Here is a 20,960-nt window from a genome sequence, read left to right on the forward strand (position 1 = left end):
TGGTCATTTAACCAACTTTTGGTTCTTTTGGCAGTGTGGGCAGGTGCCAAATCCTGCTGGAAAATTAAATCAGAATCTTCAAAAAGCTGGTCAGCAGAAGGAAGCATGAAGTGCTCCACAATTCTTGGTAAACGGGTGCAGTGACTTTGGTTTTCAAAAAAAAAAAACAATGGAGCAACACTAGCAGATGACATTGCACCCCAAATCATCACAGACTGTGGAAACTGAACACTGGACTTCAAGCAACTTGGGCTATGAGCTTCTCCACCCTTCCTCCAGACCTTGGTTTCCAAATGAAATACAAAACTTGCTCTCATCTGAAAAGAGGACTTTGGACCACTGGGCAGCAGTCCAGTTCTTCTTCTCCTTAGCCCAGGTAAGACACATCAGGAGTGGCTTAACAAGAGGAATACGACAACTGTAGATAAATTCCTTGACAGGTCTGTGTGTGGTGGCTCTTGATGCCTTTGACCCCAGCCTCAGTCCTTTCCTTGTGAAGTTCACTAATACTCTTGAATCGATTTTGCTTGACAATCCTCATAAGGCTGCGGTTCTCTCAGTTGGTTGTACATCTTTTTCTTCCACACTTTTTCCTTCCACTCAACTTTCTGTTAACATGCTTGGATACAGCACTCTGTGAACAGCTAGCTTCTTTGGCAATGAATGTTTGTGGCTTACCCTCCTTGTAAAGGGTGTCAATGATTGTCTTCTGGACAACTGTCAGATCAGCAGTCTTCCCCATGATTGTGTAGCCTAGTGAACCAAACTGAGAGACCATTTTGAAGGCTCAGGAAACCTTTGCAGGTGTTTTTAGTTGATTAGTTGATTGGCATGTCACCATATTCTAATTTATTGAAGTGGTGGGTTTTTGTTAAATGTGAGCCAAAATCATCACAATTAAAAGAACCAAATACTTAAACTACTTCAGTCTGTGTGCATTGAATTTATTAAATACACAAGTTTCACAATTTGAGTTGAATTACTGAAATAAATTAACTTTTCCACGACATTCTAATTTATTGAGAAGCACCTGTACATGAGTTTGACGACAGACTTTCATTTTTGCCCAAATCATTTCTTGTGTCTCTTGAAAAACCAGTTTCACTGATTGATACAGAGATGAGTTTTAGGGTTTTTCTCACCATGCCAGTTCAGAGGTGGAACAAGACGCCAACAAATGTTCTCATTTTTCATGGTAAGTTAGTAAATACTGCTTCATAAAATACTGACCTATATCTAACACATTGTTTCTAGAGTTTTAGTATCAGTCAATTTTGATACATTGTGCATCACAATAGTGTTCATGCTCATTAAAGGGATAGTTCACCTAAAAAATGTAAATTCTGTCAATAATTACTCACCCTCATGACATCCCAAACCCAAAAGAGCTTTGTTCAACTTCGGAACACAAATTAAGATTTTTTTCGATGAAATCTGAGAGCTTTCTGACCCTGCATAGATAGCAACGTTACCATGTTCAAGGCACAGGAAGGGTGTAAGAACATTATTAAAATAGTCCATGTGACTTCAGTGATTCAACCTTAATTTTATTAAGCTACGAGAATACTTTTTGTGTGCAAAGGAAACAAAACTAATGACTTTATTCAACCATTTCTTTTCTTCTGTGTCAATCGTCTATGGGCATTCTCGACAGTACCACGATGCATGCGTGTAAGAGAGAGTACCAGGTGAAATATCTAAAACAATGTATCAGACCCAATCTTTAAACAATAGCATAAGGCAGTTGTTAACATCTTGTAGCATTACAATTTTAAAAATGTAAAGTTTCCTGCCAATATTTTATATACATGGGATGACAAATTGATTAAAACAAGAACTAATAATCCCATGATTATACATTCAGTTCAGACTTGGTATAAACTGCGGTCTCTGCTGGGACAGGATAATTTTCTTTCCCCTAAAACACCTTTATGGGGGAACAGATTGCTACCAATGTGTCATCAAAACAAAAATTTTAAAGATATGGGCAGAGAAAGGAACTAAACTGTTGGAGCATTGCTTTGATGGCGATGTTTTAATGACGTTTGAACAGTTAAAAAATAAATATAATTTGAGTAATAAAGAATTCTTTAGTTATCTACAATTACGAGATTTTTTAAGAGTCAAAGCAAAAACTTTTCCTAAACTACCGGATTTGACATTTGTTGAGCAACTCTGTTACTCTGATAAACCACTATATAAAACAATCTCTAGAATATATGAAGCTCTGATCTCAAATCAGCCTTTAGATGACCCAGATAAATCCAAAAAGAGATGGGAGCAGGACTTGGGGGTAAGAATAGATGCAGACCTGTGGGGTCAATTATGTAAAGATGGGGTCACCTCAACCTTGAATTCTATGTATAGATTAATTCAGTTTAATTTTTTACACCAGCTTTACTACACTCCATCTAGATTACATACATTTAACAACAGTATTTCACCCCTCTGCTTCAGATGTGGTACAGAGGAGGGAACATTTTTGCATTCCACCTGGTTGTGTCCTAAGGTTAAGGTGTTCTGGGAACAAGTATGTGATAGTATATCACAGATTCATGGAATTGACTTTCCAATGGATCCAGAGGTATGTTTATTAGGCAATTTTACCAACTCTAACCTCCGAAACAGACAAGCTATTAAGCTTACTGAAATGTTGTTAATAATAGCTAAAAAAATTATTGCTTTGAAATGGAAAGCAGACACTGATGTGCCAATTGGATTGTGGTTGTCGGAGATTTGCAGCTGTGTACCTTTAGAGAAGCAGGGGTGAATTATTTTATAAAATCTGGAAACCCTTTTTGAATTATATAAATATAGCACCACATGACTTAATTTGATAGTTAATTTTCTAACTGTCTTACATTGTATCTCCGTTTTTATTTTATTTTTTATATTTATTTTATTTGTTCTCTTTGTTGTAGTTTTCGATGTTACTGTTGCTTCATTTGTGTTTTGTCTGATGTTTGTTATTGTATTTGAAAAAAAGTAAAAAAAAAAAAAAAAAGTAAAGTTTGTTGCTGATACAGGTTTTGTTTAGTAAGAAAAGAAAAAGAGCTGAGTATGTTATGCAGTGTCCACAATACACAGGGTCCTCACTGGTGACAAAACTCGAGTTACGCCCACCATGGTAAAACCACACCCACTACTGACCCCCCTAACACTGACAGACAGGTATGCACGTATACACCTTGTGACGAGCTATTTAAAAGGGATGCAAGTGACTTATCCTTATCTAGACACAAAATTAAGTTCCAAACGTAGGTTTGGGAGGAGCCTAATCATTCAGTCCTGTCAATTATCCTTAAGAGCCTACATAAGCAGCTCTCATTGCACCGTTCCAGCGTCAGTTCTTCAGGCATCCCTCCACCTCCCCATCTCCTCCTCTATTTCTGTTTTTCTTCCTCTGGGCAGTACTGCAATGGGGGGTTGAACTCAGTGCTCAAGCCAAACCTCGTGTTCGAGCCTCCATTAAGGACACCCAGCTAAGTTCGTTTACCATTAACCATCAGGACTGGATGGGCAGGCATGCCCGTGAAATACAATCGGTGGTTTTATACAATGGCATTTTAGTGCCACATTAAAAAAAAAATGAATCTAAGATTAAGATAAATAAATCGTAATATTTTGAGGATAAATTATTGATTGCTAATTCAAGCCTGTATGCTAGGTGGCGCCAACCAACAATGTATTTTTTCACATGTATGTATTCTTGTATACAGTATGGCTTTAAATAGTCTGCTTAACATTTTTGCTAAAAAAAAAACAAAACAAAACAAAAAAACACTTTATTTCATCATTGAGTGCTTGTAATAACTTCTGATTATAATCGAAAATGGAGTTTGATTCTATAATAGGCAGACTTTTTTATGAGGTGTCATCAATCAAATTTTGACACTTCTGAGACCCGGTCCCCTCTCTTGTGTTCATACATCTGCCTGTAAACAAGCCGCAGCACATCCAGGTTCAACATCAGAATAGCGGCTCCTGCATCAGCAGCACCACACATATGCATTGTGGTACTCTCATGAACGTGCACCGAAGACTGACACCGAATAGAAAAAATTGCTGAATGAAGTCTTTATTTTTATTTTCTTTGCATGCAAAAAGTATCTTCGTAGCTTCATAAAATTATGGCTGAACCACTGATATCACATAGACTATTTTGTTGATGGCCTTGGTACCTTTCTGGGCTTTGAATGTGGTAGTTGCGTTGCTGTATATTCAGGATCAGTAAGCTCTTCGATTTCATCAAAAATTTCTTAATTTTAACTCAATAGGCCATCCGTATGGATTACTTCTGAGCGCTATCAAGGAGGAGCAGTGGAAATCCTGGAGCTGTGTTGCTGTTGTTTTTCCACCCCTTAACTTAATTTTTTTTTTTTTTTTTTAACAAGCAAACCCTGGTCTTGTACATAGTTATATGTGGTCACAATAATTGACCACCTTCAACAACTTAAAAAAAAAAAAAAAAAAACAAAAAAAAAAAAAAAAAAATTCTTAATTTGTGTTCCAAATATTAACGAAGGCCTTACAGGTTTGGAACAACATGCGGGTAAGTAATTAATGACAGAATTTTCATGTTTGGGTGAACTAACCCTTCTAATGTTTTTTTTTCTCTTTTTTTTTTTAACTTGTCCTGCAGGAATGAATCAGTGAAGGGTGATGGCGTCTGTGAATCAGAGCCGAAGGGTGATGGCATCTGTTTCAGAGCAGCTTCTGGCTGATCTAGACACAGATAAACTGAAGAGGTTTAAATGGCGCTTAAAGAATTATTACAGTGTTTCAGCCACTGATCTGGAGAAAGCAGATGCACCTGACACAGTGGATCTGATGATAAAGCGTTTTGGACCAGAAGTAGTTGTGAAGATCACCATGGACATCCTGAGGAAGATGAACCAGAACCATGTGGCTGAAGAGTTAGAGAAGAAACACAAGCAAGGTAACATGTTACAGTGAAACTGAAATTTAACTGTGTTGTTTATACAAATAAATTTAAACTAAATAATTGATTTTTCAAAATTTAACAACGTCCTTTTAATTTATCAAATATGATATTTTTCTATGATTTTTGTTTGACAGAGTGAACGTTTCCAGAATAAATGCACTGTTTGCTTTGAGCTGAAGCTTTTGATGTGCTTGTGTGGTTTAATGTCACTGTACATTCATTCTGATATGGTTCTCTCTCACAGCTCAGGCTGAGAGCATTATTGAGGATCCTGCCCCAGCTGGAGCCAAATTAAAACCGATCAAAGGTAAAAACTGATCCCTGTCTGGTTTTATTCTTATTTTAGTCATATGGACTCCTTGAGTAGATTCCAGAGAAAGTAAAAATCCAAGCAGCAATTGCATGACAAAACATTGATATGTGACCCTGGACAACAAAACCAGTCATAAGAGATTTATACATCATCTGATTGATGCATGGTTTGTTAGGATAGGACAATATTTGGCCAAGATACAACTATTTGAAAATCTGGAATCTGAGGGTGCAAAAAAATCTAAATCTTGAGAAAATCTCCTTTAATGTTGTTCAAAATGAAGTCCTTAGCAATGCATATTACTAATAAAAATGTAAGTTTTTAGATATTTATGTTAGGAAATGTACAAAATATCTTCATGGAGCATGATCTTTACTTAATATCCTAATGATTTTTGGCATAAAATAAAATTGTATAATTTTGACCTATACAATGTATTTTTGGCTATTGCTACAAATACTGTATACCCGTGCTACTTATGACTGGTTTTGTGGTCCAGTGCCACATATAGGACATTATTAAATTATATAGGATATAATTTTGACATTATAAGAAGTGGTTTAAAAACATAATTAGACTGATATACAGTTGTAAGTAATCCAGTCTTCTGAAGTAATATAATCAATGTATGATGAACAGAGCAATCATTGATCAGCTTATGTATACAGTTATCAGAGTGATAAAATCTAAGTGTTCTTAGTGTTATAATGATTTGGGCTCTGTAAACAGCAGACATTTATCAAAATATATGCGTTGGGATTTTGTGTTGGAAAATTTCTGCATAGAGCACCTCAAGAAGATCTCAGACAGAGGTAAAGTCCTGGAGATTCATCTGCTCTCAAGAAAAAAATCATATTAGGAATTGATGCAAGATTATTTTCTCTTGATATGAGAATCACACTAATAGTGTATGTTCATTTCAGCCGTCACATTCACCAACATTGTTCCCAGGACCAGGAACGACTTCCTACAATGTAAGTCAGAGAAAAAAAAAAAAAAAAAGAAGAAAAAAAAAATTAAAAATTCTCACTGAGTGTGTAGAAGGTGAAAGAAGAGTTTTATAATTGATTATGTAAATGATATATCTGGTAATCTGTACTGAGACACTGAACATGAAGAGTTCTACCACATTAAAAGATCAAAGAGATTCATAATTCCTAATTCTGATGTGTTTTATCTCCATCAGATTCCCATCAGCTCACTCTGGATCTGAACACAGTGAATAAAAACCTCCGTCTGTCTGAGAGCAACAGAGTGATTACTCATACTTGCCCATACTTGTATCCTGATCATCCAGACAGATTTGAGATTTTGTGTCAGGTGTTATGTAGAGAGAGTGTGTGTGGACGCAGTTACTGGGAGCTGCAGTGGAGTGGATTTAGTGTGTTTATATCAGTTTCATATAAGAGCATCGGCAGGAAGCAATCAGGTGATGAGTGTTTGTTTGGACGTAATGATCAGTCTTGGAGTTTGTCTTGTTTTCCCTCCAAATACTCATTCTGTCACAATAAGATAGAAACTGGTCTCCCTGTGAAACCCATCAGCAGTAGAATAGGAGTGTATGTGGATCACAGTGCAGAAATTCTGTCCTACTACAGCGTCTCTGACACATTGAGCCTCATCCACACAGTCCAGACCACATTCACTCAGTCGCTCTATCCTGGGATTTATGTTTGTCCTGGATCATCAGTGAAACTGTGTTGATGAATCAAAATAGTTTGACAAGAGATTCTACCCATAATCCATTGAGCTGCTTGACAAATCAGTAACAGTGAGATTTTATGAAGTCTCTTCTTTACATTAATACTGCAGCTGAACTTCTGTCAGAGAAATAGCATGTCAGAATAAATGTGTGTAATAAATCCTCATATAGACAGTGAGATTACTGTGTGAGTCCTGCTGAGTGAGTATGTGTTTCTGTGCTTTTCTCAACCTATATTTGTGTTGATGAAATCAGCTCCTTTTTGAGGGATCTTGAACTGTGTCTTCGAACGGTTGCTATGGGGAACACCTTCAGCTTCAGTGGTCTCTGAAGGACATGTCTTAACGCGACAACAACATTGACCAGCGACACCCTATGACATCACAACCAGCATGACTATAGTATAAAAGGGCACCGGGAGAATACAAATTTTCTTCAACTTCACTGCCATATGTTTATGTCCTTATGGTAGAACTGGTGATACTCCCCTCTCTATGAGTGTGAACTTGAGAACACATTTTCCCTGAGGTATGAGTGTGATTGTACTCCCTTCATTATTGAAGTCCCTGTTATTAGGGGCTTTCGCACCACGTAGTTCTAGGAACTAGCCAGCAGGGTGGTTCCTAGAGAACCAATTTCTTCCTCGGGCCGTTTTCCTGGTTGCATTCACACTGGCAGCAGGAACTTTGAAGCGGCCAACAGCAAAGTCTTTATGTGTGGCATTTACATACGCCAACAACCGGTGAATGGAGGACGCCATGATCGGAGCTGTTTTTGTTGAGTGTTTTGGGTTTCGTTATAATGGAGATGGAATGTAAATGCATAATTTACACGACTGAAAGTGCAAAAAGTTGGACTAAGAGATGAAATCACCTATGACAACTTGCAGTGTTACATTTCGAGGCTGAAAAAAGAACACAACACTGCAGACAACAGGTAAATGTTGTTATCGCTGTTTTCCATGTTCATGGAGTAAGTATTTTTACATAGCTTTTTAAAAATGCCGGGTAGACGGGGTTTCGTACATCACTGGTAGTTCCTATAAAACTGTTTTGGACCCTACACTGAAGTAGTTCCAGAAACTAAAACTTCTTAGTTCCTGCGGTGCGAACACGCCTAAAAGCGGGTACTTAAGCCAATAGTTCTAGGAACTATGAAAAGGTTTCTCTGGTGTGAAAGCCCCTATTGAGTACTTGCTCTGAGGGGCCCTTTCAGGTGCACAAATGGATTTGGGTTCGAAATTGCAGCCATACCGGGTTACTAGGACTCGGGCTGGCCACCCTGGTATACTGCCCTTGTGGTCAAACTGGCATTGTTTCCCTTAGTCCTAAGGGCTGCTTAAAGTGTCCCCATTATGGGTAATAATATGTTCATATTTTGGTTTTGGGAGTCCCCAGCAACAGGCTGACATGCATGCAAGGTCAAAAAACACTTTCATTGTCTTATAATTTATATTTACCTTATTTGCTCAACAACTCCTAAACGATTTGCTCAGTGATTCATTTTTCCAAATCCCCCTTTGTGTGATGCTTATCTGTGGTGATTAGTCTGATTGGCCAATTTAATTTCCATTTCATAATAAAAGCTGCGTTTGTGAGCGCAGTGCTGCTTTGTATACAGCCGTTACCTGGGAAACCGCTATTTTTACCATTCCAAAAGAGGCACCTAGTGGCAAAGAATGAATTTGAATTTGAATTCAGACCAATGCGAAAAGCCCAACAAATGAGCGGGCAATATGCTAATGTTTAATGTGATGTCAACATGAAATGGCTTGGGATTCATTTTAAAAACAACAAATTTCAATGATTCAGAGTCGACTCTTTCTTTTGAGATACAATAACTTTATACACGGTGCATTTTCAGAACTTTGCAGGATATTTTCATTCACTTAGAGCTGTGTTACGCACTGCATTAAAGGTAATTTTCAAAAATCCATAATAGGGGCACTTTAAAAGCCCGCTACTCCCACGAGCCCCTTCAACAGGCTCCTTCCCAGCTTGTTTGAGCTTGGCAGTGGTCTCCTCTCTCTAGAGGGTCGTCTATGAACATGCCACTCTCGGGAGATCTATCTTGCACATAAGTTGAGCGTGTGAGTTTTCTTTTCTTTCTGAGAGTTGAGTACTCTGCTTCCTAGAGCTCCATGAAGCAGTCATGCCAGTTTCCTAGGTCTCTTTTTTATAAGCACTCCTATCACAAAACCACCACCCGAGCCCCATCTCTCAGCTCATTTTAGAGGGTCTTCTATGAGCACGCTGCTCCCAGAGCACATATCTTACACTATTATGCGGGCTGCCCATATAATGGTGCTTGACAGTGCTCACTTCGATTTAGATGGTCACCCATGAGAACACTTCTCTCAGGAGCCAAGTAGGTTGAACATGTGAGTTATCCTTTCGATCTGAGATTTGAGTACTCCGCTCTTTTGAGCTCCTTGAGGCAGTCATACCAAGTTGATAGGCTTAGCCATCCTGATGAGATGCCCTTTTGGTTTGAGCTTGGCAGTGCTCCCCTCTCTTCAGAAGGGTCGGCTTCTCCCAGATTGAGCATGTATGTTCTCCTCTCAATCTGAAAGTTGAATACTCCAATCCAAAACTCACCTGTCTGTAGCTTTCTAGTAACCCTTAGACCTTTATTAATATGTTCAGGTGTGTTTGATTAGGGTTGGAGCTCTCCAGGACCGATGTTGGCCACCCCTGTTCTAGAGGGTAACCTATGAGCATGCCCCACCGAGGCGGAGCATGTAAATTCTCTTCTTATTCTGGGGGGTGAGTACTTCACTCCCTGGAGCTCTGTGATGCAGTCATACCAGGTTGCTAGGCCTCCTTTTGGCCTCTCTGACGCTCTACCTTCATGGTACTGAGTGCTTTGGTCCAGTGGAAGGTATTTATTGCCAATTCATTGAAATTCCCTTTGCACAGTACACCATTTTGTCATATCTACAAGTCAGAGACTGATTGTGGGCTATCCTGTAGCCTCCCTGGGAGAATTAGGGGTAGATTTAGGAAGTCCCCCTAGGTGACAGAACAAGTTCTGGTAATATGGTGAAACCGAGACGCCTGGCCATATCCACTTAAAGGAATGACATCGTTATCTGATTCCAAGCCTTTGAGCCTTTTAGTTAACAGGTAAGTAATTTTGGGTATGTAGCTCAGACCTTTGGCCGATAGTGTTTGGGGATAGTGTCCCTGACAGTTTGAAAGGGAATGTCTCAGGTTAAGCAGGTAACCATGGTTCCTTGAGAAGGGAACGAGACACTGCGTCCTCTTCTCTTGCAATGCCTCACAATGCATGCTTCGATATTTTAGAAACAGATGACATATTCTCCCAGCACACTTTTAAACTTTGGTCACGCCAGTAGTGACATCATAGGCTGTTGCAGGACAATATTATTGTTGTGTTTAGACATGTACTTCAGACAACGGTCACGCTTAAATCGTTCCACATAGTGACTGCTAGAGGACACAGTGTCCCGTTCCCTTCTCAGGGAACCATGATTACATGCATAACCTGAGACATTTTTATTCTAGTGACAAAATGACAATCGAGACAGCGGCATAGAATAATGGTAAAATTAGGCGTTTTCTTTTTTTTTTTAAACAAAGCATGAAAACATGTTACACTGCACCCCATTAACACAATCAAGCCTAGGAAAAAAGCAGTCAACCACCCCTTTAAAGTGCAGTTGTTTGATGAGGCATAAGAATCAGCAGCAAGACATTGTGAGACTGGTGCTGGCTACATTTTCTCAAATTGAACGTGAACATATAGTGGACAAAGCTCTTAATAAAACAGAAAATAAAATATAAAACAATATTTTTTCATCTTAATTTTCATTAATTTACATTAATGCAGACACTCAAGTGACCAATATTTTTAAATTTTCATATAAATAAAAGACACAACTCACAGACACAAGCACAATACATAATCCAGCATGTGCTAATATAGAGCATGTGTGCTAATGCTAACATTCAAGTTGGCTAACCATTCACACACAGAACATGATAAAAACTACATAACTGGGACAAACAGGACAGTTTATTGATGATGCTTGAGAGTCTTAATTGAAATAAACAGAGGTTCAAAGTTTACAAGCAGGCCTAATACACACACCCTTTGTTTTATTGTCACAAAAAAAAAAAAAGCATATTTTACTCAACTAAGAACTACGACGGTGGAGGCAAGTATTATAATTGGTGTATGACCAAACATTGTGTATTATGCCAGAGCCCAATGTGTGCTTTTCTTTTCCATATTGAGTGTTCTGTGTTGCTTTCTCCGAAAATTATGCTTTCGTTTGACAGGTTTCGAAACTGGAAAGTAGCATTAGAACGTGACTGCGGTATTCAAAAACATGCGTGTAGCAAGGTTCATTTACAAACCTTGGCTGCATGTACAGAGTTTTGACAACAACATTATTTTGTAACCATTTAGTAAATTTGTATTTTGATAGGCTATATAAAGCTGATATAGTTGCAAAATAGGACAGAAAAAGAATAGAACATTAGAAGAATATTCAAAAAATAAGAAAAAACAACAACACTCACCTCTCCACATACCCCCAGCCCATCCCCCCTTCATCTCATATCTGGAGCCAGGCCTGATGTATACTTGTTATACTGTATTATATTTAATTTGTTGGTACAGTTGGTATAGTTGGTCTACTTATTATACTGTGTTTTTAAGGGGCTTGTTTTGTTCTTGGCAACCCTTCACCTGGAGCCTTAATCAAGAGAGGAAAGAGTTCAGTAGTGACTAGAAGGAGAGCAGCAGTATGCAAACTGAACATCAGCTACTGATTTACTAATTTTGTGTCAGATACAGGATTATGTACATTTGCTTTAACAAGCAGGTTGTTCATATCCACGGCCATAGATGTAGATATACGGTATAATGTAGATATACGGTTTTACAACCAGTATAATGTTGCACAATGTTGTTGCATCTTGAAACTCATTGTTATTGTGAGTGAGGAGGACATAGACCATTCCAAGATGGGCGAAGTGTCAACGCATCTGTAGTTGTTGGATGTGGAATCTATACATATCTATGACCACGGCAACCATGATTGTTTTGTGTAAAAATTAACCTGTACACAAACTTCATAATTCAAAAAAATAAATACTTCTCCTGGTTAATTATAGAAAGTATACAGATTCATCTACTGGACATGCGCACACCAATATAGTGTAATTTTGTCATACTGTACAACAATAATTACTGTTTTTGCATTATTGTAAGGGATAGGTTTAGGGTTGGGATAGGTGTAGAATAGGTATAAAATTTAATTTATTGTTAACTTCCTAACAATTTAGAGAACCTTAATTTTTTTTCCTCCGTTGTGAGCCTGTATGCTCCTCTAAACTGTCCAGGTCCAAGTGCTGCAGTGCTTTCACGATTGACTGCTGCACCTTTGCTTCTAGAATATCACATTATTAACAACCCTTTTAGAAAATCTAATCCTTTGTGGATCCTCCTGATCTGCTAGTTTTCCCCATCCATGTTTCTTTGACAAATACGTCACGCGACAAATCCCAGACAGAAAACTGCTGACTCGTTCTATTTATGACGTGCTGACACAAAGTTCAAATGAATTGCAATGCTTTGTCGCGTCCAATGTAGATATATGATGTGACAGCAAAAACATGGCAAGTGTGAAGTAAAGAAAATTGGACACTGAAAATTGTTGATTCAAATGTGAATGGACTGAACAGTTTTGAGTGAGTGAGTAATACCATCTTTGTTATGGATGTAGTGAGCTCACAGTTTTAACGTAAGTTTGCTTTAGCCTAAATTATTTTCAAGATCTGAGGTAAAATATCTATTGTTGCTTTTACTATGGCTATAAGATCACGCAAAATAATATTCAAACTCACATTAGACACTTTTAACATTGAATAAAGCACATAATCATTCCCTGAGATTATCACATATTGTGTATGTTGTTCCTGCCATGACGTCGCAGAAAATAAAACCCATTTCTAAAATAGAATTCCTTGTCGCTTATTGTCACGTGTCACTGTCGCGGATGGTTAGGACAAAAACTACATGCAAAATATACTTTTTTATCGCATTGCGTCACGTCTGGTTGGGACACACGGTGTTACAGTTTGATCCCCCCAAAAAATCTAAGTATAAAAATATTAATGCTGACAGATCAGATAATTGAATTTGCAATTAGGGAAAGTGGAGAGAAGATCCAGGCTGGAGATGAGCAGGAACAGTTGATTTGCATGGCAGACGTGGAGATCCAGATTTTTTGTTTGTTCATTTGTTTTTAATATTCAACAGGCAAAGTTCTTCTGTATCTAAATGCAAAAATGTTCATAATTGTTTTAATAAAACAGACTACTGGCAAGATAAATCTGAATATTTACAAAAACTAAATAATTATATTAATAATAATAAAAAAAACACACAAACAACAAAAACAATAAAAATAATAAAAAACTCACAAAAAAGCACACACACACACACACACACACACTTGGCTTGGTAATGTGGCCACATTCGGCCCTTGGCGAAAACAATTGAAGAACCCACCTAGGCCCTACCCCGTCATACTGTCCAGTCCTAATAATTTACATATAAGCGTTGGATGTTATATATCCATTCTGTTCTGATAGCCACCTACATGCAGAATTTTTCCAACTAATCAAATAGGAACAAATAATCAGGCCCTTGGCTTGGTGTTTTTGAAGTGTTTTGCGACTAAACTGCATCAAAAAGGTCCTCCAATGGTCTTTTTACATGATATTTGAAAACCCTGTGTGTAATGTAGCAAAGAGATTACATAGTGTAACACTACTGTAGGTTTGGAGAGACCAGGGATACTTTTTTTTTTGGCAGCACTTGAACGCTTCACTATGCCTCAGATTCAGTCACCAGATGGCAGCACTTGAACGCTTCACTATGCCCGTTACAGTATTTTAATTGGATACACACTATGACTGAATCAATACACCAAAACATACATTTCTTGTGATAATGTGCCAGAAACATATACAGTTTCTTTGCAACTGTGTTAACGTTCTTCTTGTTTTCACACAAATTGCAGGTGTGGTGTAAAATGTCATGCATAACTCATGCATAATATTTTCATGTGTGAACTCACTAAAGCTAATGTGGAAAAACATCTCTCATCAGCCCAAATGAATCAAAATGCTATACTCTGCTTTCTTAATTGTCTAAAATGTAATTTGAAATACCAACAAAGAAACAGAACAATTGTACAATGTGAATAAAATGGTTATGATTAAAACCCATTTTTGTGAACTGACAAGGTCAGGAACCAGAACCAGAAGTTATTGCATAGAATCAATCATGTGATAACATCCAAATGGCATTATAACACTTGTTCTTCCAATCAATGGCATAACAGCATTTTCATTGTTTGGTAATATGGTCACATTTTATTTTTATGTTGAGTGGAGTGTCCATATGTCCAGAAACCTTCCAGATATTCTGCTTTCAATATGCAATTTGTGCAACAGTGCATGAGGTTTGGAACAAACGTACTCAATGAGAAAGTTAAGAAAAGAAAGAAAGAAAGAAAGAAAGAAAGAAAGAAAGAAAAAGAGAGGGAAGTAACCCACTGTACAATTGCTCATCTCATTCCTGTGAGGGCAACATTGTATCACACAAAAGAAACAAAAGATCAAGGTTTCTTATTCAGTGAGATCAGGTGAAAGGAAATAGGCCAAATATTTGTACCTAAAATTCAATTTCTCAACATACACAAAGGAAGTAATTTTAGCAGTTCAAGCTGTTTTGCTAGTACATATGGAGTGAATAATAATAAGAAATTTACCATCATTTGTGTGAGCCATTTGGCCCAAAAGAGAACGTTCTGGACATTTTCATAAAATAAGATGTTAAAATGAGGCGATTGTAGTGAATAAGATGGATTTTATGCTATAATAAAACCAAATGACCACATTGCTGGAACTTCTCCCTGTCTCTTGAAAAAAACGAAGCATGTAACCGATAGATCAGAGAGGGGAGCTAAAGTAAAAGAAGATCACAGGTCTTGTAAATTGAAAAATATGTGATTCCCTGTTTACAACAAAACTATCAAATGGCTTCAGAAGACATGAAATATTGCACACAAATGGTATGAACTGATTCTTTGATGCTTGTTTTCATTTGGAAGCGTGAAAGATAGTCACTTTGATTATCAGTCTTTACTTTTTTGATGATGATAGAATTGAAATAACTTTTCCTTTAAGATGTGCATTTATTTTAATTTACATTAGCATTTTTTCATGTCACTTTCACTTTCTTTTTCACTTTCATGTCAAAAAGTGGGGTAAAGCTTTGCATATTTCAAATACATTGACCATTTTTGACAACTTCATGTCCTGCTGTTACATTTGTTTGTTTAAAAATGTACTCTCCGGAGAAATTAAAAACCTTCACAAAAGTATAAACACCCTTAATTTAAAGCAGCTGTACTATTTCATGTGTTGTACTATATTAACGTTGAGCATGTGTTTTGAAATATCCCCTAGAATTACTTTAATACTTAGAGAGTTAAACAGGTTAAAATAATGCCATTTAAAGGTCACACTAATTAAATAACAGCAAAAACATTTGGGTGAGTAAAAGAAGAGTTAATCCAAACATAAAACTGATGAGAAATTTCCTCAGGCCATTAAGATGTAGATGAGTTTGTTTCTTTCACAAAATGTTAATAGATAGAGCAAAGTTAGTTAGTTTGTGCTCTCATTCTACCGGCACCCATTCACCGCAGAGGATCCATTAGTGAGCAAGTGATATAATGCTAAATGTCTCCAAAACTGTTCAGATAATCTTGGATGGCCTGAGGTTGAGCAAATTTTCAGCTGATTTTCTTTTTGGATGAGCTCTTCCTTTAATAAAAACAAATACTTTGTTACACATACTAATCATTTCATCATTTGCTTGGTCCCCAGTCCCATAATACCACACAGATTCTTTCCAACATGGACAGTTCACAAATCAAAAAACACAATTCATGTATTTATGGAAGTGGACTGTGTAAACAGGAATTAATACTAGATTCCATGGCAGTTCATTCCTGTTCTGGAGTCAGGTGGCAGGCAGCACCACCGGAGCACAGGGACTTGAGTAAGCAGGGACACATTGTGTTGAAGTCCTTCAAACGGAATGCCACAGATGCTATTTGTGTGAATCGTGCCTTGTCTCCATATGCTCTTCCTCTAATTCCCAATGCAATTCATTGTAATATTTGACATTATTTTGGGCTGATGTCCATCTGTGGCATTTAAGGAATTCTGCTTTGTGCCTTCAGACAGAATAGATATTCATTCCACTCTGTGATGTGCTGTTTTGGTTTGTTTAAACGACTCTTTTTTTTTTTAGCCTCTGTGCTACACATTCCACTTGTATGATTCATTTAACATTTAAACACAAGTATGCAGGTATAGCCATTGTAAATTAAATTACAAATTCCTTCCTTGGAATAGATTATTGTGTGTTCTTGCTGGAAATTCCACTGTTGTATGTGTCAGTGTTTCGGATTATACTGTGTTTGTTTTCTCTGTGCAACGTTTTGACTGTTAATCTTTTGTCTCTCTGAAATGAAAAAGGCCAGTCTCAACAGCAATCACACTATTCCTTTCCAGCCCATGTCAAATTCAGCATTGAGTTTTTTAGTGTATGCGCTTGTTTGTCTTGAGGGGAGAGTACGGAGTGCAAAGGATCTTCAGGAAAACAGATTTGAGGAGCAGGGCTATCTGAATCACTGGAGTTCAAAGGTGTCTGTTTTCCTTGCTAAGACTCCAACAAGCTTTAGAAGACCTTACGTATGAAGTGCACGTATTGTACTTCAGCAGCGTCTCAGGAGAGTGATCATATTTGCTAAACTCAAACCTTTAGTTTCCTACATGATAATGCTAAAACTCATGTTGCTGCAGTGTCAGATTGAACCTTGCCTTTTTATGGAGAAATGCAGGAAATATTTCACACACACACACAACATAAAGTATGAACATACACTCACACACACACAAACACACACAAAAGTTTGAGTTTGAGTTAGATTGCTTGAGCAACTTTCTAAGTCTAGTCACTTTCCGTTACAGTCATTCCGTCCATTAGTGGTGGGAATTTTTGCTGACTAAAAGCACCAGTAGGTCTATGAGTGGTTTTATGAGTGAGTTCATCTGCTCAGCCGATTTCTTCAAAAATCCTGATTCAACCATTACCATAAAGCAAGTCATTGAATCATTCATTTAACTGATTTGCTTAAAATTCATGTTTCATTTAGGGATGAAACAAGAAACTGGCTGTGTCCGAAATGAGTGGGTACTTCTTTTGCATAAGTACTTACAGTACTTTGCAACCATTAGTAGAAAATAGTATATACTGCAATTATTTTGTATTAAGTATATAATTTGAATGTGTGTAGTAAGTAATCCACCTTTGTCAGTTCCATCATTTCATACTCTCTCATGGCCTCATGGGATAGTAAAGTATTCATTAGACTTGCACTTTAGAATTTCGCTTAAAGTATTCAAACACTTTATTTATAAATGCTGATTCATTCAGGAGCAAGTGATTTTATGAATGAGTCATTGAATCAGTCACTGAACCGATTTATTTAAAATGTCTTCTAATTCCTAAGCTTTGGGCTGATTATAATAAGTACCGTAGGTTCCGCCTTCAAAACCCAAACCATACACAAAGATAATATGATGTAGGCTTTACACGATTCAATTCTTATGCTGTGAGAGGACTGTTAGACTTGCTTTAGAAACTCTCCCCATTTTTATTGTTGTACGTCCAATCCAGCACACACCCATCTCCTGAAACACAAGCTAACGCATATAATGGGATTCTCAGTGACTCCTGCCTCGCCCCTTAAAAAGGTCATAAGTCGTGTTCAATTTCTATAGCAGGAAGAGTGCATGATAGTAAATAATGGGTGCTATGATGTAATATATGGTGTGAACGGGTCGCAGTGGCATGAAGACTATCTGACAATCTGGAGAGCAGAGCAATTGACACCGTTTCCTTCCCTCCTCTGAGGATTTTGGCCATCCTTGAAAGAGTTTCTTGGACCCAGTCAAGACTCTTGTTATTGTCTCAAAGTATCTAGGAGACAAGCTGACAACAAACTGTTTTTTGTGCAAAAAAAAAAAAAAAAAAAAAAAAGTTTTACATTTAAATTAAATCCTAAAAATAATGAAATTGATTTTTTGAGCAACAGTGTTTGGATGGATGTCAAGGTAATGATAAACGTGTACGATAAAAAATGATTGCCGGGAAAAGGACGAAATATGAGAGAGGAATTTTCATTTCACCTTAGAAGCTGGATTTAATTTTAGTATGTACTTTCAGTGACATACTAGTAGACTTTGATTGAACTAAAACATAAATTGCTGTTGACACTTAAGATTATTATGGCTGGTGTGGTTTGGCCTATATTTAAAACATTCAAAGAGTTTCGTCATAATGTCTTCACATAAGAAGGTGATGTTCACTATAAATCTAAAATCCCCTGAACTGCTTGATGAATATGTGGTTTAAAAATCATTATCCCCTCTAGAATTCAGTGAGAAAACATAACCCTGCTTTTGGTTAAAGCTGAAATAATACTTAGACAACATTACTTACGAGCTTTGATAGCAGTGTTCTGTGTCCTCTGGGGATAAGATTAATTATTTATTGAAAATGGTATAAAAGTTATAATAATAATAATAATAATAATAATAATAATATTATATATATATATATATATATATATATATATATATATACACACACACACACACACACACACACACACATATCAATAATTAATTAATAAATACCAATAATAATATTGTGATAAATAATAAAATTATGCCAGTTTACTTAATGCAATTGTATTTTCAAGAATACATTTTTTAATTGAATTTTTTTTTCTTTTTTCAACATTATGATATTAAGTTTTATCACCCTGACATTTTTTTTTTTACTTTATGACCCCAAATAATATAATTACCTGAAATGTATGACCTATAATTGCATAGTTCTATATATTTTGAATAAATGATTAGATCTAGTCTAGACAAGAAACACTGACAATCGTTTTGAATCAAAAAGTGATTAAAATCAAAGGCTACCAGGCTTTAGGACAAAATGCAGGTGGGCTGAGGTGGTCTGGATTAACTTAAAGAAATCACTTTCAACAAACCTCTCCTCTTGGCTAGTTTTTTTTTTTTTTTTCTTTTTTTTTTCATTAAGCCACACAGGAGCATGTCTCCCACATGGAGCTCAGTTGTGAAAATGTGTTGCAAAATGGCTTTCTTGAAGAGTAGTAAAGTTGAAGTGTGAAAAGCAAAACTGTGTGTTTGTGTGTGTGTTGTTAGACACCACTGGTTGTTTCAGATGGATGCAGACTACATCTAGAGTGTGCGAATTACATTTACAGGTTATAGTAGCCCCAAACAGCCTGAAGCCATGCATTTATAGATCCTGCCTGTGACTTAGCTCATTTTCAAAGTTTTAACAACCATTGTAGACTCCAGTATAGCTGTGGACCTCAGTGGAGAGCAATGGTAAGTCTCCTCTTGTTTGTGCAAGGAACTTGTGAGATGACTTCAAAATACCAGTATACGACCAAATAGACAGAATAACCTAACAATTCCCAGATGACACAAAGCAATTCCAGAAGTAAGGGTGAAGCTTTCTCTTTTAAGTAGGGCTTTGTGTTTATGACTTGAAGAATGCTTACTTGTAAAATCAGCACATACAACTGGTTCTATTTGAAAATTGTTCCAAATAGCACACGTAGTCCTCTATAGACAATGGAGGAATTTCCAAAATACTCTGGTGGCTGAGAACAGATGGAAATTATCAGATGGATTTAGAAACAATGGATCATATTCATAAAGGCTCCAGATAATTCTACTGTCCACAGTAAGATGATGCACGTGCAACTGCCTACTTTTTGACGTTTTGGGAAATAGTTCACGCAAAATCGTCCCAGTACTTTCGGAACTGCCCACTTTTTGGCGTTTTCGCACCACCCCACCTGAACTGGGTGCGATTTTAGTACCGCACTGCCTTTTTCGAGAACCAAATTAGCTCCTACTCTGGAGCAGGGTCTAACCAGCACAACTGGTACTATTCATGACGTAAGTATACATTGATTGGCCCAAACGCGTACGAAAACGCCCTCACCAGCCATGATTTAAAATGGCATGTAAACATACTGTAAACATTGTGTCAACTTATTTCGCAAGTATGGAGAACAGCGATGGATGGACAGACGCTGAAGTGCAGGCACTTGTAGAAAATGTAGCACTGCCAGTCATTAGAGATTCTTAGTCCTCCTTTCCATTTTTCCAATCGCTTATAGCATTCCATGTCTATTATTCTGAAACCCGCGAGAGACAACAAAAACACAGCTCCGATCACAGCGTCATCCATCCTCCTGTTGTTAATGTTGTTCTTCTTTGTTTTCGTTGTTTAAAGCCACGCACAAATGACGTCACTTCCTAGTACACACTGTCGGTGCGAATGCAACCCTTTAAAATGGTACTGGGAAATAGTTTTGTGCAAAATCGTCCCAGTACTTTAGTACCGTACATTTAGTTCTGGAACTAAAGCGGTACGAAAGGCCCTATAGATTCTGCATTGCGGATAATCATGTAAACTCACTGACTTTGGTTTTGACCTTTTAAAATGGCATAAAATACTCATTGTACAAACAGATCTTTTTTAGTTTATTTGAGGGTGATCACAATCAAAATTAATCTGATAATGATTGTATTGCACAATGATGTGACGTCTGATTTTTTTTTTATGCTGAATAGGACAAAAGACAAACTAAGTATTAACATCATGAAATCTCAAATGGGACCTTTTGAAATGATTCTCTGACGTTTTAATTAAAGGGTTGTTTTTATTGAATATTAAAGTACATTTTGAATGCTGCCCTGCCTTAATGCCATACATATGCTTAATATCATCTTTGTCGTGGTTTTAAAAGATCCAGTGAGCTCAAGAAC

At 37.1% G+C, this 20,960-nt stretch overlaps 1 protein-coding gene and 1 long non-coding RNA gene across 2 annotated transcripts; both read left to right on the forward strand.

Annotated features, from left to right (window-relative positions):
* The first annotated feature begins 4,540 nt into the window (after positions 1–4,540).
* On the forward strand, positions 4,541–5,462 carry LOC122136065 (caspase a-like). The gene is made up of 2 exons (XM_042717596.1): positions 4,541–4,939; positions 5,190–5,462. The coding sequence occupies exons 1-2, from the start codon at positions 4,663–4,665 to the stop codon at positions 5,261–5,263; spliced, it is 351 nt and encodes a 116-aa protein (XP_042573530.1). The 5' UTR covers positions 4,541–4,662; the 3' UTR covers positions 5,264–5,462.
* Positions 5,463–5,750: 288 nt separating this feature from the next.
* LOC122136066 lies at positions 5,751–7,138 on the forward strand. The gene is made up of 2 exons (XR_006153893.1): positions 5,751–6,232; positions 6,445–7,138. It is a non-coding gene; the product is annotated as an uncharacterized LOC122136066 (long non-coding RNA).
* Positions 7,139–20,960: the final 13,822 nt, after the last annotated feature.

Source organism: Cyprinus carpio, chromosome B1 (genome assembly GCF_018340385.1).
Source record: "Cyprinus carpio isolate SPL01 chromosome B1, ASM1834038v1, whole genome shotgun sequence".
NCBI lineage: Eukaryota > Metazoa > Chordata > Actinopteri > Cypriniformes > Cyprinidae > Cyprinus > Cyprinus carpio.